The sequence below is a fragment of the Dendropsophus ebraccatus genome, chromosome 15, assembly GCF_027789765.1.
Source record: "Dendropsophus ebraccatus isolate aDenEbr1 chromosome 15, aDenEbr1.pat, whole genome shotgun sequence".
Lineage (NCBI taxonomy): Eukaryota > Metazoa > Chordata > Amphibia > Anura > Hylidae > Dendropsophus > Dendropsophus ebraccatus.
Window position 1 is genome coordinate 45,077,177 of NC_091468.1, and position 15,187 is coordinate 45,092,363.

Genomic DNA, 15,187 nt, shown 5'->3' on the forward strand with positions numbered 1-15,187 from the left:
TGCACCGTGATTAGTTGTTTATATCAGTATAATTTTAGGGTACATTGGAGTTTATGATCACTTTTAATTCCATTGTTCCATTTTGCGATGTGATATGACTAAAAATCAGCAGTTCTGACACTGTATATTTTTTCTAAATCCTATGTGGAATCAAGTCCCCCTGGTGAACTTCAATATACACAGCATTGATCTCTTATAGAGATCAATGCTGTGTATATACACAGCACTGATCAATGAGATCAGTGATACATTGCTCTGGCCTGCTGCAGACCACAGCAATGTGTTGCCGAGCTGGGATCAGCGTCATTGCGACACTTAGGCCCGGCCAGAAGAACGGATCTGGACACCAGGACATTTAGGAGCAGAGCACCTAAATGCAGCTGTCAGGTTTGAACGCTGCATTTAAATGCTTAATTAGCCGTCACGGCAACGGGACCTGCGAGGGCTAATAGAGGCCAGGGGAGCGGCGCTCTTCAGAGCTGAACATCCTCTCTGAACTACCCTCGCGCCACCATGACGTACCAGGTATGCCATGGGACGGTGAGGGGTTAAGCAATCATTTGATTGCCTTTACAGTACACTGCAATGCCAATGTTTTACAGTGCACTATATCATCAGTGATCTACTAGTGAAGCCTGCCTGTAGCAGGTTCTCTGGCAGATCTGATTTGGCAGCTACAGAGGTTTAAGTAGCTATGGCGACTGATCGAAGCCAAGCAGAAGTGCCAAGCAGAAAACTGACTGGTACGTCATCTGTCAAATGTCTGACTACATGCCGTTATTCACCACGTCATCTAGAGAATTAAAATAATGGGATTGGGTCCATCCCAGCAGCTGTTGTCAAGGATCATAAAATTGCCATCATTATTAATTTTTAAAGGACAGCTAAGGCAATTTTCCTCCTATAAAACGCCTAATGGATTTTTTTTTTTTTGTTAATGTGGTTTTGTTCTGACTTTAGTCACTAGTAATCCTTAAATCACTTGATCAAAGAAATAATCAAGGGAAAAACACCAGTGAAAAATTGTCTAATGCACGTCATAGGAAATGAACTGTATAAATGAAGAGGAGGTATAGCAATGCCATCTGTCACAATGTGTAGCCACTAGATGTTCCCCACAGTCAGTGATGTGATGCGGCCCCGCACAGAGATGTTGTCAGGGATATTCCTCCATCTCCAGTAAGGTTGGACGTCATCGTGCAGATGGATCCACCAGCCAGTAAATCAGAGATGACTCAGTATGAAAGTGTTTGGATGTGGAGATAAATGATATTGCAGGATAATGGAATCGATTATGGAAAGTCCAATATTGCACCTTTAAAAGAGAAGATCCATTTTATAAAACACTTTGAAGACATTGTCTGTGGAAGTTATCACCGGAGACTGTCAGAAGGAAGAAGTGGAGCCTCGGAGAGGAAAAGAGGAAGGACCTTCTCTACTTTCCAAAAGGTCCTTTCTTCGCTGTCACCCTTTAACCCCTTGCCTCCGCAGCCTGTTTTGGCCTTAATGACCCGGGCCTATTTTTCAAATCTGACCTGCCTTTCTTTATGTAGTGATGACTCTGCGATGCTTTTCACTATTGCGGTTATTCTGAGATTGTTTTTTCGTGACATATTCCTCTTTATGTTTGTGGTATACTTTGGTTGATACATTCAGTAGGTTTTTGTAAAAAAAAACAACAACAACACATATGCACAAAAATATGAAAAATTTAATTTCTTTATATTTAAAATTCTCCTTTCCTAAGAAAGATAGCCATATCACATAAACTTATTATTACTGCAACATCTACAACATGTCTACTTTATGGTGACGTCATTTGGTGAACGTCCTTTTACTTGTTAGGATGTTAGAGGGCTTCGAAATTTTGTAGTTTTCATGAAAGTTAAGCTCTGATTTTATTAGGGACCAGTTCAGTTCTCAAGTGGATTTGTGTGTCCTGTATGTTAGTTATCCCCATAAATCTCTCCACTGTAAAAACTGCACCCCTCAAAGTATTCAAAGTAACATTTCATAAGTTTATTAACCCTTTAGGTGTTTCGCCGAAACTTAAAGCGACTCTGTACCCAGAGACCTGTGGAATTTTGGGGCCTTTTTTATTTGTTTTTTTATACCATATACCATTATACCATGTCACAGATGCCAAAATATTTGTGTAAGACAAGTTGACGTTTCCATCGGTACCATTCGGGTTGACATGTGGCACCCTGATAATTTTTTATTAATTTTTTTTTTTATGAGGTAGTATGAATAAAAAATGTGGTAGTGCTGTATGGTCCTGTACTATGTACGTGCGGCAGCGATGTATGGTCCTGTACTATGTACGTGTGGTAGCGATGTATGGTCCTGTACTATGTACGTGTGGTAGCGCTTTATATCCCTGTACTATGTACATGTGGTAGTGATGTATGGTCCTGTACTATGTACGTGTGGTAGCGATGTATGGTCCTGTACTATGTACGTGCGGTAGTGATGTATGGTCCTGTACTATGTACGTGCGGTAGCGATGTATGGTCCTGTACTATGTACGTGTGGTAGTGATGTATATCCCTGTACTATGTACATGTGGTAGCGATGTATGGTCCTGTACTATGTACGTGCGGTAGTGATGTATGGTCCTGTACTATGTACGTGCGGTAGTGATGTATGGTCCTGTACTATGTACGTGCGGCAGCGATGTATGGTCCTGTACTATGTACGTGCGGTAGTGATGTATGATCCTGTACTATGTACGTGTGGTAGTGCTGTATGGTCCTGTACTATGTACATGTGGTAGTGATGTATGGTCCTGTACTATGTACGTGTGGTAGCGATGTATGGTCCTGTACTATGTACGTGTGGTAGCGCTGTATATCCCTGTACTATGTACGTGTGGTAGTGATGTATGGTCCTGTACTATGTACGTGTGGTAGCGATGTATGGTCCTGTACTATGTATGTGTGGTAGTGCTGTATATCCCTGTACTATGTACATGTGGTAGTGATGTATGGTCCTGTACTATGTACGTGTGGTAGCGATGTATGGTCCTGTACTATGTACGTGTGGTAGCGCTGTATATCCCTGTACTATGTATGTGTGGTAGTGATGTATGGTCCTGTACTATGTACATGTGGTAGTGATGTATGGTCCTGTACTATGTACGTGTGGTAGTGATGTATGGTCCTGTACTATGTACGTGTGGTAGTGGTGTATGGTCCTGTACTATGTACGTGTGGTAGTGGTGTATGGTCCTGTACTATGTACATGTGGTAGTGATGTATGGTCCTGTACTATGTACGTGTGGTAGCGATGTATGGTCCTGTACTATGTATGTGTGGTAGTGCTGTATATCCCTGTACTATGTACGTGTGGTAGTGATGTATGGTCCTGTACTATGTACATGTGGTAGTGATGTATGGTCCTGTACTATGTACGTGTGGTAGCGCTGTATATCCCTGTACTATGTATGTGTGGTAGCGATGTATGGTCCTGTACTAAGTACGTGTGGTAGTGATGTATGGTCCTGTACTATGTACGTGTGGTAGTGATGTATGGTCCTGTACTATGTACATGTGGTAGTGATGTATGGTCCTGTACTATGTATGTGTGGTAATACTGTATGGTCCTGTACTATGTACATGTGGTAGTGATGTATGGTCCTGTACTATGTACGTGTGGTAGCGATGTATGGTCCTGTACTATGTACGTGTGGTAGTGATGTATGGTCCTGTACTATGTACGTGTGGTAGCACTGTATATCTCTGTACTATGTACGTGTGGTAGCGCTGTATGGTCCTGTACTATGTACGTGTGGTAGTGATGTATGGTCCTGTACTATGTACGTGTGGTAGTGATGTATGGTCCTGTACTATGTACGTGTGGTAGTGATGTATGGTCCTGTACTATGTACGTGTGGTAGTGATGTATGGTCCTGTACTATGTACGTGTGGTAGTGATGTATGGTCCTGTACTATGTACATGTGGTAGTGATGTATGGCCCTGTACTATGTACGTGCGGTAGCGCTGTATATCTCTGTACTATGTACGTGCGGTAGGGGAGCCGCGGTAGCGCAGCGCTCACCAGTGTGCACACACCGGGCATACACGTCTTTATTAGGACAAGCTATGACCACAATGCACGGCAGCGCTGTCTCCGACCGCTTGTAACAGTCAGTCAGGTGACACATCAGAGCGTGACGTCACCAGCCGAACTGAGAGAAGGGGCGGAAGTGACGTTGTGAAGCACTCCAGGGTGACGTTCTTGCCCTCCCTTCGCCTGCTTCGTCACCGGTAGACTGAGTAAGGAGAGTTGGGAGAGGAGTGCAAGTCAGAGGCCGGCGCTGTAGTGACCCTGAGCGGGAGGAGGAGGACGGCAGCTGCGGCAGCACCGGGGCACCCACCATGGGCACCAGGGAAGAGAGAGCGGAGCAGCTGGGCTTCCGACCCCAGAAGGAGATAGTGTATAACCTCCTGCTGCCCTACGCCGAGCGCCTGGACCGGGAGTCTAACGAGCTGCTGGCACAGATCAAGAGCAGCCTGGGCCGGGCCGTGCACCTCCGGGAGCTGTGGCCGGGGGTCCTGTTCTGGAGCAGAAAGCTGAACACGTGAGTCCCCTCCATTGTGTCCTCTCCCATTGTGTGCAGGCACCGGCTGTCACTGGGGTCACCTGACCATGGGCACACTCATCACAGGCTGCCACCTGCTCCCATGGACAAGTGTTCAGCCTGGCACCAGTACTGATGGCTATGTGTCTGCCCTGGCACCAGTACTGATGGGTATGTGTCTGCCCTGGTACCAGTACTGATGGGTATGTGTCTGCCCTGGCACCAGTACTGATGGGTATGTGTCTGCCCTGGTACCAGTACTGATGGCTATGTGTCTGCCCTGGCACCAGTACTGATGGGTATGTGTCTGCCCTGGCACCAGTACTGATGGCTATGTGTCTGCCCTGGCACCAGTACTGATGGCTATGTGTCTGCCCTGGTACCAGTACTGATGGCTATGTGTCTGCCCTGGCACCAGTACTGATGGCTATGTGTCTGCCCTGGCACCAGTATGTACGGGTATGTGTCTGCCCTGGCACCAGTACTGATGGCTATGTGTCTGCCCTGGCACCAGTATGTACGGGTATGTGTCTGCCCTGGCACCAGTATGTACGGGTATGTGTCTGCCCTGGTACCAGTACTGATGGCTATGTGTCTGCCCTGGCACCAGTACTGATGGGTATGTGTCTGCCCTGGTACCAGTACTGATGGCTATGTGTCTGCCCTGGTACCAGTACTGATGGCTATGTGTCTGCCCTGGTACCAGTACTGATGGCTATGTGTCTGCCCTGGCACCAGTACTGATGGCTATGTGTCTGCCCTGGCACCAGTACTGATGGCTATGTGTCTGCCCTGGCACCAGTACTGATGGCTATGTGTCTGCCCTGGCACCAGTACTGATGGGTATGTGTCTGCCCTGGCACCAGTACTGATGGGTATGTGACTGCCCTGGCACCAGTATGTACGGGTATGTGTCTGCCCTGGCACCAGTACTGATGGCTATGTGTCTGCCCTGGTACCAGTACTGATGGCTATGTGTCTGCCCTGGTACCAGTACTGATGGGTATGTGTCTGCCCTGGCACCAGTATGTACGGGTATGTGTCTGCCCTGGCACCAGTACTGATGGGTATGTGTCTGCCCTGGTACTAGTACTGATGGGTATGTGTCTGCCCTGGCACCAGTACTGATGGCTATGTGTCTGCCCTGGCACCAGTACTGATGGGTATGTGTCTGCCCTGGTACCAGTACTGATGGGTATGTGTCTGCCCTGGCACCAGTACTGATGGCTATGTGTCTGCCCTGGCACCAGTACTGATGGGTATGTGTCTGCCCTGGCACCAGTACTGATGGCTATGTGTCTGCCCTGGCACCAGTACTGATGGGTATGTGTCTGCCCTGGCACCAGTACTGATGGCTATGTGTCTGCCCTGGCACCAGTACTGATGGCTATGTGTCTGCCCTGGCACCAGTACTGATGGCTATGTGTCTGCCCTGGCACCAGTACTGATGGGTATGTGTCTGCCCTGGCACCAGTACTGATGGGTATGTGTCTGCCCTGGTACTAGTACTGATGGGTATGTGTCTGCCCTGGTACCAGTACTGATGGGTATGTGTCTGCCCTGGTACCAGTACTGATGGGTATGTGTCTGCCCTGGCACCAGTACTGATGGGTATGTGTCTGCCCTGGTACCAGTATTGATGGGTATGTGTCTGCCCTGGCACCAGTATTGATGGCTATGTGTCTGCCCTGGCACCAGTATGTACGGGTATGTGTCTGCCCTGGCACCAGTACTGATGGCTATGTGTCTGCCCTGGCACCAGTACTGATGGCTATGTGTCTGCCCTGGCACCAGTATGTACGGGTATGTGTCTGCCCTGGCACCAGTACTGATGGCTATGTGTCTGCCCTGGCACCAGTACTGATGGGTATGTGTCTGCCCTGGCACCAGTACTGATGGGTATGTGTCTGCCCTGGCACCAGTACTGATGGCTATGTGTCTGCCCTGGCACCAGTATGTACGGGTATGTGTCTGCCCTGGCACCAGTATGTACGGGTATGTGTCTGCCCTGGCACCAGTATGTACGGGTATGTGTCTGCCCTGGCACCAGTATGTACGGGTATGTGTCTGCCCTGGCACCAGTATGTACGGGTATGTGTCTGCCCTGGCACCAGTACTGATGGCTATGTGTCTGCCCTGGCACCAGTACTGATGGGTATGTGTCTGCCCTGGCACCAGTACTGATGGGTATTTGTCTGCCCTGGTACCAGTACTGATGGGTATGTGTCTGCCCTGGTACCAGTACTGATGGGTATGTGTCTGCCCTGGCACCAGTATGTACGGGTATGTGTCTGCCCTGGCACCAGTATGTACGGGTATGTGTCTGCCCTGGCACCAGTACTGATGGGTATGTGTCTGCCCTGGTACCAGTACTGATGGGTATGTGTCCTGGCACCAGTATGTACGGGTATGTGTCTGCCCTGGCACCAGTATTAATGGGAATGTGTCTGCCCTGGCACTGGTACTATTAGGCATGTCTGCCCTTGCACAGGTACTGATGGATCATGGGTGTGTGTTTTCCCCTAGCACTACTACTGATGGATATGTGTCCACACTGCCACTAATGGGTATGTGTCTGCCCTGGCACGGGTAATGATAGGAATTTTTCCGCCCTAGCACTTGTACTGATGGGCATGTATCCATCCTTGCACTGGTACTGATGGTCATGTGTCCACCCTGACGCCGATTCTGATTAGTACGTGTCTGGCAATGCTGTGAGGGGCATGTGTCCACCCTGGCATCATCATTGATGGGTAGGGGTCTGCCGTGGCACCATCAGTGATGGGCATAATGTTCGCCCTTTTACCATTATGACTTGGAGAGCTCTTTAAATCTGAGTGTTGTCATGTGACACCCTGTTCTGCTGATGAAGCTGGATAGCCGTTATGATCTGTTAGCTTTCAAAGTCATTTAAAATGGAGCTTAATTGCCAACCACACCTGACCTGGAGACAAGAGCGGTGCTGTCTCTGGAAGAAAGCGGCCAAGTTTTTGTAGTGCTGGAGAACCCCCTTTAGGGTGCCTTCACACTTAACGGATCCGCAGCGGATTTCACGCTGTGAATCTGACATACAGCAGGATGTCCATCCCACTTGCTGCGAATTCGCAGTGTGAAATCCGCTGTGGATCAGTTACGTGTGAAGGCACTCTTAAACTCACCACAAACAGACAATTTTTAATTTTTTTTTATGTTTTCATCTATGAAATGTCCTCTGTATATTCATATACAGCACTGGTGTCTGTGGATCGCTTATAGTAATAGGTGACATACTGCCTCTTCCAACCAGGCCAATAATGTAAGTTCCCTGCAGTTGACTCTACCCCTCTGTGCAGGTATGGATGTATTCTGGGATGCCCCCATACTGGAAAGTCCCCTGTAAGCTTCTATTCTAATGAAAGCCAAGAAAAGATCATCTAACAGTAGATCAATAGTCTGAACTTGGTTTTAAGTTCTATAAAGTAAGAGCATCCTGTCACCAAGAGCTGTAAAGTGTGTAGAGTCCGAGACAAGAAGTGCCAAATATTTTCATCTTTTTAGGTCACGTCATTTACCCCCCCCCCCCCCCCCCCACCCAATCTCCCCGGTCTTATAACAAAGAGCTGGTGTAAAGAGTCATTCCCAATAGGGACGATTTGATGTGATCATATAATATTGGTAACCATGGATTATTGGGTCATCCCGGGTTACAGCTGCTGGACTTCAATGCCGCCCGTAGGGGTAGATCTGGCATACTGGGGGGGGGGGGGTCAGCATCGGAACAGGAACACCACATCTGTTATACGTTGACACCTGCAGCAGTACATCTGGCACCTGCAGTAGAACATGTTATACGGGGGGTTTCAGATGGTGGACCTCAATACCACTTGCAGCAGTAAATTTGTTATATTTTTGGGAGAGGTGTTACATGTTATATCGGGGGCTTTAGCTTCCAGACCTTGATACCACTTAGTGATACACTTATTATATTGGGGATTTCAACTGAAGGATTGGAAAAGGTGTACAGATTTACAACTTTACAATTTTTGACATCTAGACCCTGAATGGCGGGATCTGCCTACCTGCGCAGCAATACAGGTACATGACATGTATAACTAGGCAGGTATGCCTTACCATCTTTTTGGTGAACCCCTATGGGAGCTGTACTGGTGACTGTATTCTTTTTCACTTTCATCCTTCCCTGTAACACATTAAACTGGAGCAGCTGAATAGAATTTTTACCAAAGACATCTCAAGGACTTCTTTACTCGCGTCTCCTTGTGTTACAGATGGAAGTTCTCTATTATGCTGTGCAGAACACTCGGTACATTTATGTCGATGTCACATTTCATAGCTCGCTGCTGGCATCCCATTGTCTTGCGTTGCACTGAGACGCCTTCTCCTTGGTATTAGCCGCATATTTTTTTTTTTTTCCTGATGGATGTACTCGGTACATAGTATAAATTACTTTCAGGTTATTGTGACCTCTAGAGGAGAATGCAGACTGCTGCCAGTGTCTGTGCTGGATGTTACCTTGTGTCCATGTACTGTGTATGTGAGGGGTCATCCTGGAGTTGGATGTTACCCTATGTCCATGTCGTGTTTCCCCGAAAGTAAGACAGTGTCTTACGTTCTTTTTACTCCCAAAAGTCCCACTATGTCTTACTTTTGGGGTATGTCTTATATTGGACAGGGGTGTATGACTGTATAGGGGGGGGAGACAGGGGTGTATGACTGTATAGGGGGGGGAGACAGGGGTGTATGACTGTATAGGGGGGCGGACAGGGGTGTATGACTGTATAGGGGGGCGGACAGGGGTGTATGACTGTAGTCCCCTCAGTAACAGTGCAGGACTGTAACATAGGAGGAATGGATGTGCTGCAGCTTGCAGGATAACACACACAGCTATAAGTTATCCCGCCTGCTGCAGCCCATTATTCCTCCTATCCTGTACTGTTACTGAGGGGATGAGATGACAGGTCAGCTGTCACACGTTGTCCTGTGTGTGCAGGGAGGCGGCCATGTCAGAGCTGGAGGAGCAGCAGCACGTGAGGGCGGCTGTCCTGTACTCCCCTCAGTGAGCAGGGACGCCGGACCGGACGGGTGGTGGGCGCATGGACGGTGCGGCAGGACGGGGCCTCAGAGAGGGCGGACAGGTGCGCGCACGGGGGGTGGGGGGAAGGTCGCTTGGACCAGACGGGGGCGGTGCGGGCAGTCACCTGGGCCCTGCTGCTCCTTCAGCTCCCGCACCAATACCGGCGTCCCTGCACATGACGTGCAGCGCTCGTGCCGGGCCGCGCGTGTGTGTGTGTGCGCGCGCGTGCGAGCCTCTGACAGGACGGGCGCAGGGACATAAAAGTACAAAAATACCGCCCTATGTACTATGTCTTACATTCGGGGTATGTCTTACTTTAGCCCAGCCCCCGAAAGTCCAACTATGTCTTACTTTCGGGGGTGTCTTACTATCGGGGAAACACGGTATGTATGTGAGGGGTCATCTCGGAACTGGATGTTACCCTGTGTCCATGTACTGTGTATATGAGGGGTCATCCTGAAGCTGGATATTACCCTGTGTCCATGTACTATGTATGTGAAGGGTCATCCTGGAGCTGGTTGTTACCCTGTGTCCATGTACTATGTATGTGAGGGGGGGTTCATCCTAGAGCTGGATGCTATGTTGTGTCCATGTACTGTGTATGTGAGAGGTCATTCCGGATCTGGATGTTACCCTGTGTCCATGTACTGTGTATGTGAGGGGTCATCCTGGAGTTGGATGTTACCCTATGTCCATGTACTGTGTATGTGAGGGGTCATCCTGGAGCTGGATTTTACCATGTGTCCATGTACTGTGTATGTAAGGGGTCATCCTGGAGCTGGATGTTACCCTGTGTCCATGTACTGTGTATGTAAGGGGTCATCCTGGAGCTGGATGTTACCCTGTGTCCATGTACTGTGTATGTGAGGGGTCAGATCTTCTGTTTGACCTTCTTGTTACCTACGATATGACGTATCTCTGATACTATGTATTGTTGTTTCTGTGACCTCTTCTGTTTTTCTGTCCTTTCTCCAGTTGCTATGCTCTCCCTACCCCTATAATCATATGGTCATAAGGTGCCTTGTTTACTGAGGATCTTGTTCCTCTTGGGAAACATGTATGTGCTAACTATGGGCCACCTTCTTGTGGTGTTGCAATCTTCAGGTGACTTTGCAGGGTTTGGGTCATGGCAGTACAGTATATCCTGACAGTGTTATCTATCCCGGGAGTGTAAGCTCACAGTCAGATGATCCAGGCCTCTGTGTACATAGTGGATGGAGCCTCCGGATGCCGCTCATTTTTGCACTGTCATGTTTGACTTATTTGTTGTTGTGCCAGGAGGGTTTTGCCTTATGTAGGACTGCTTTACAGTAGGAGCGCTTGCACAGTGTACCATTGGGTGTCAGTCTCTAACCTCTGTCATCTTACTTCCATTTATTCAGAAAAATGCAGGGATGTAAGGTTTGGCTGATGGGAGACCCGGGAAGGAGCTTCTCTAATTGTTTGTGTCCTCTTTGATTTTATAGTACCAGCTATACATACCACTGAGTAATAAGAGATTAGTGGTACCCAGATCATTGCTTCCTTTATAGCGGGATCTGAATGTTTCCTTTCCATGTAGAATTTACATCATGTGCTGCTGCCTCCGTCCTCCAGGATTTCCTCATTATAATAATGAACATCTTCAGGAATAAGACATCTCTCCTGCCCACCTGTCCCGTGTTCTTCACACCCACCATGTGTTTTCAATGTAAAATTATGAGGCTGATACTCGGATTTATGCTTCGGATATGCTGCTTTTGTGCAGTTGCGTGCTTTGTCCATAATAAGACATGCTGCTTAGTTGTTCTTTTTTCTTAGAAAACCCTTTTAAGGGTACGTTCACACTTACCGGATCCGCAGCTAATTTTCTGCTGCAGATCTGCAGCAGATTTCATTTAAATAACTGAACACAGCATCAAATCTGCTGCGGATCTGCTGCAGATCTGCTGTGGATCCTGTAGGTGTGAACGCACCCTAAGGGTACGTTCACACTTACAGGATACGCAGCTGATTTTCTGCTGCGGATCCGCAGCCGATTTCATTTAAATAACTGAACACAACATCAAATCAGCACCATCAAATCTGCTGCGGATCCGGTAAGTGTAAACGTACCCTAAAGAAGCGTCTCAGCTTCTTCTTTTTTGGCCTTTAAATCTAGGATGTATCAATAAAAGTGATGTTGGAGCCATCATGATCGCTAAAACCTCCAGGCGGGCCAGGATCTTGGGACCACCTTCACTGTTAACTTGCTCTCCTACAAGCTTACTGAGCAAACCTAAAGATACTCCAGTGTCGGAAGCAAAACAGAGGTCTTGAAGGGAAACTATCAACAGTTTAGACGAATATAACCTACTGATATCTGCCTGTTGCGCATGGGGCACTGAGGAGGAAAGTATGTCTCTTACCTTCATCTTCTGCGCCGTTTCTGTGCAGTTTGTAGTATAGTCTTGCACCTGGTAAGGCTCTGGAGCACTGGGGGTGGGGCTACTGTCCCCAGAGTGCCGATGTGCCCCCGACTGGTTGGATCCACTGATAATCATTAGAAGGGGTGGGCCTGTCGGGGGATCCGTGATGTGGGGGCGGTAGCCACAACTCCATTTGCCCTTACCAGACACAGAGTTACACTACAAACTGCACTGGAATAGCGACAAGGATGAAGATAAGAGACTTTCCTTCATCCTCATTGCCCTGTGTACAGTAGGGAGCTATCAGCTGGTTAGATTCAGGGGGTCACCGCCGTATTACGTGAAGCTCAGACATAAACAGAACAAATCAATTTTAGAGCAAGAGGGAGACCAAACCAAAAGGTATATTGCACTACAGTATTTATTTATTTGCATAAGTAATGTTGGAGTGCCTCTTTAAGGCCTTCATGTTTAGTTTCTTGACACAATGGGAGACTGGAAATAAATTAGCCAAGACATCAGGAAAAGAATTGGCACCCGAAAGTCCCACATAACATGATATAATGGAAGCCTAAACACCATGGGACCACACAGTTGTCCCACCATCTAAGAAGGAGACGCGTTCTCTCTCCTGTAGATGAGCAACCACAAGCAACCCCATAAAGATAGAGGAAAGAGGCACTAAAGTATAACTATATCAACAGAATAATGTCTCCTATATTTACATATAGAAGCCATTTTTCCCAAACCTTCATAATAAGGTCAGGTTACACACACTGCGATGAAGATCTTGTCCTCTGGTCTGGTTATATGGAATTATGGTCATAATGACCATAGAAAATTGAAGCATCTCTTCTTCCTCACCAGCCTGACCATTTCCCTCCCAAACCTTCTCTCCGAACTTGGTAGATACAAGTCCCTACCACTACCCAATCCCTTGCGGACTCTTTCTCATTCAGATGATAGCATACATCCCTAACTATCTTTGAGTCCAGCTTACCACCAGTACTACTGCCCTGTTTAAAGAGAACTTCCGTCCCATGTGGAAAGTCATTGTGGAGGAATTGCAGAGGTGGCATAGGGGTACGTTCACTTGGTTTGGGTTATGCTCTATCTTTAAAATGAATGTGCTTTCTTGAATACTGTATTTAATTCAGGCCCTAACAATTAGTATACCCCTGTCCTACTTCTGCCAACTCTCCTCCCTCCTCACGAAATTCGTATGAGCTCACAAGCTGCCCCTTCTAGCCATAGCCATTCTTTACTGCCCAAGACTTGTGGTGTAGACCTTCCAACCTCTATCTATGTTATACTGCCACCCACCTTTCCAGCATAGGCATAACCCAACTAAACTATGGTTGAGAGTGTCATCTCTCCAGTCTCCCTCCAATCATTCTCCTGGCTACCCTCCTCGGCGCACCTTGTAAATTCTCATCTAAATATCTGTCACCAAAACCTCTCTTCCGGATGTATAGCACCCCACCCCTCCCCAATGTTCCCTATCCTGCGCAGGCCGGCTTTTCTCCCCAGGGCTGGAAGACCTCACGTTTCATAGATGGTCCAAAGCGGGCAACTTTTCAGCCAGGACTAGCCTAACTTTCTCTTTCTGTCTGCAGCTCAGGTTTCTCATGTACTCATGTTCACTCATTCTTCATCAATCTCCTCCTGCCTACAAGAAGCAGAATACAAGGTGCTATCTCAATGGTACCCTACGTGGATCCATAGGATCTTCTAGTTTCTCCTGCTCATCTCCAACATCCCACTCATCCCACCTAACCTCACTCCATGCTCATGCATCTGGTCAATGCCACCAGAGCTTCATACCATCCTTTTGGAGATGTCCTGACCCTCTGCCTATTTCTAGCTGCTTGTGTAGAGTAGAGGATACCAAATAATGGAAGATCTCATGGCCCAGTTGTACAACCGCTTGTCTTGCTTTTTCCGAAAGTGGTACTACTGGGACCAGTTCACAGATACTGCTGAATATAAAACTTAAAGTGAGGAGACTTAGTGCCCCCCTTCTCCCTCTTTCTCTATTCCTCATTCCCCCCTTGCACTTTTATTATGTTTCTGGTTCCCTTCTGGTTGGGGCTTTGGCCTTGGTCAGCGACGCCGAGTGTTTTCCTTACAACATTTGTACCCTTGTTCATGCCTTCACATGTTATTTTCTTATATAATTTTTTTATAAATTCATAATAATAAAAAAAAACAATATTGAAGCAAATTAGCATTAGTACAGTAGAGGTATTGTCCTCTGTCCTGTAAATTTGTAGGTGAAACTGAAAAATTTTACGTCGTCAAGGAGACAAACAAAAAAACCAATGACTTTTTGTTCCCTGAGGTATTACTATTTTTGCCACCATCAAAAAAATATATTTAAAAATGTGAGATGACATGGCACAATTAAAGTAGAAAGCCACAAGGCTAATGTGCACAGAGCCGTAATGAGGACCTGTCACCTCTCCTGACCTGTCTGTTCTTGTAAATGCATGTGTTTCCCATGAGGCTCTGCAGCATCTTCTTCTCCTGTAGCTCTGTGTTGTTCTGTGTCTGTTGTTTCTACCAGAACATAAAAGAGATGGCAGCTTGATATTACCATTCAAAGGGGGTGTGTCCTCGCAGACCGTCCAATCAGTGCTGCTCGTGTCACACTCCCAGCTGGTAACACCCAGTTGTCAGTTTAGTTGTTCTTTAAAGGGGTTAGGCTGAGTTCTCATCTGTGGTGTGAATTCTGACACCATTGCCCAATGAATATAAATAATTCTGCTGCGTTTTACTAATAAAAAAAGTAATGATGCAGTCTCTGAATGTAAGATGCAGTACAGATGTGAACAGAGCCTTACCATCCCCTGCCACCTTAATGGGAAAGCTGCTTACACAAATCTAACCTGCTGATAGCTCCCTAGTGGGCATGGGGCGCTGAGGATGAAGATATGTCTGTTACTTTCATCCTTGGCGCTGTTCCCGTACTGCTTATTCTGAAATCTTCTGCCTGGTAATCCATCAGGACCACCCGGATACCCACCCCCAGTGCTCCTAACAACTTACCGGGCAGAAGATTTTAGAATACACAGCACAGGAACAGCGCTGAGGATGAAGGTAAGAGACATTCGTCTACATTTGTCTAACCTGCTCATAGTTCCCCT

The 15,187-nt window shown here is 47.3% G+C and overlaps 1 protein-coding gene across 2 annotated transcripts in view; it reads left to right on the plus strand.

The window, feature by feature from the left end:
* Positions 1-4,237: 4,237 nt before the first annotated feature.
* PSME4 (proteasome activator subunit 4) overlaps positions 4,238-15,187 on the plus strand; it is a 107,173-nt gene continuing 96,223 nt past the window's right edge. For both annotated transcript variants that reach the window (XM_069954213.1, XM_069954214.1), the window contains exon 1: positions 4,238-4,583. In XM_069954213.1, coding sequence (XP_069810314.1) covers positions 4,381-4,583 — 203 coding nt within the window. In that variant the 5' untranslated portion in view covers positions 4,238-4,380. The remainder of the gene's footprint in view (positions 4,584-15,187) is intronic.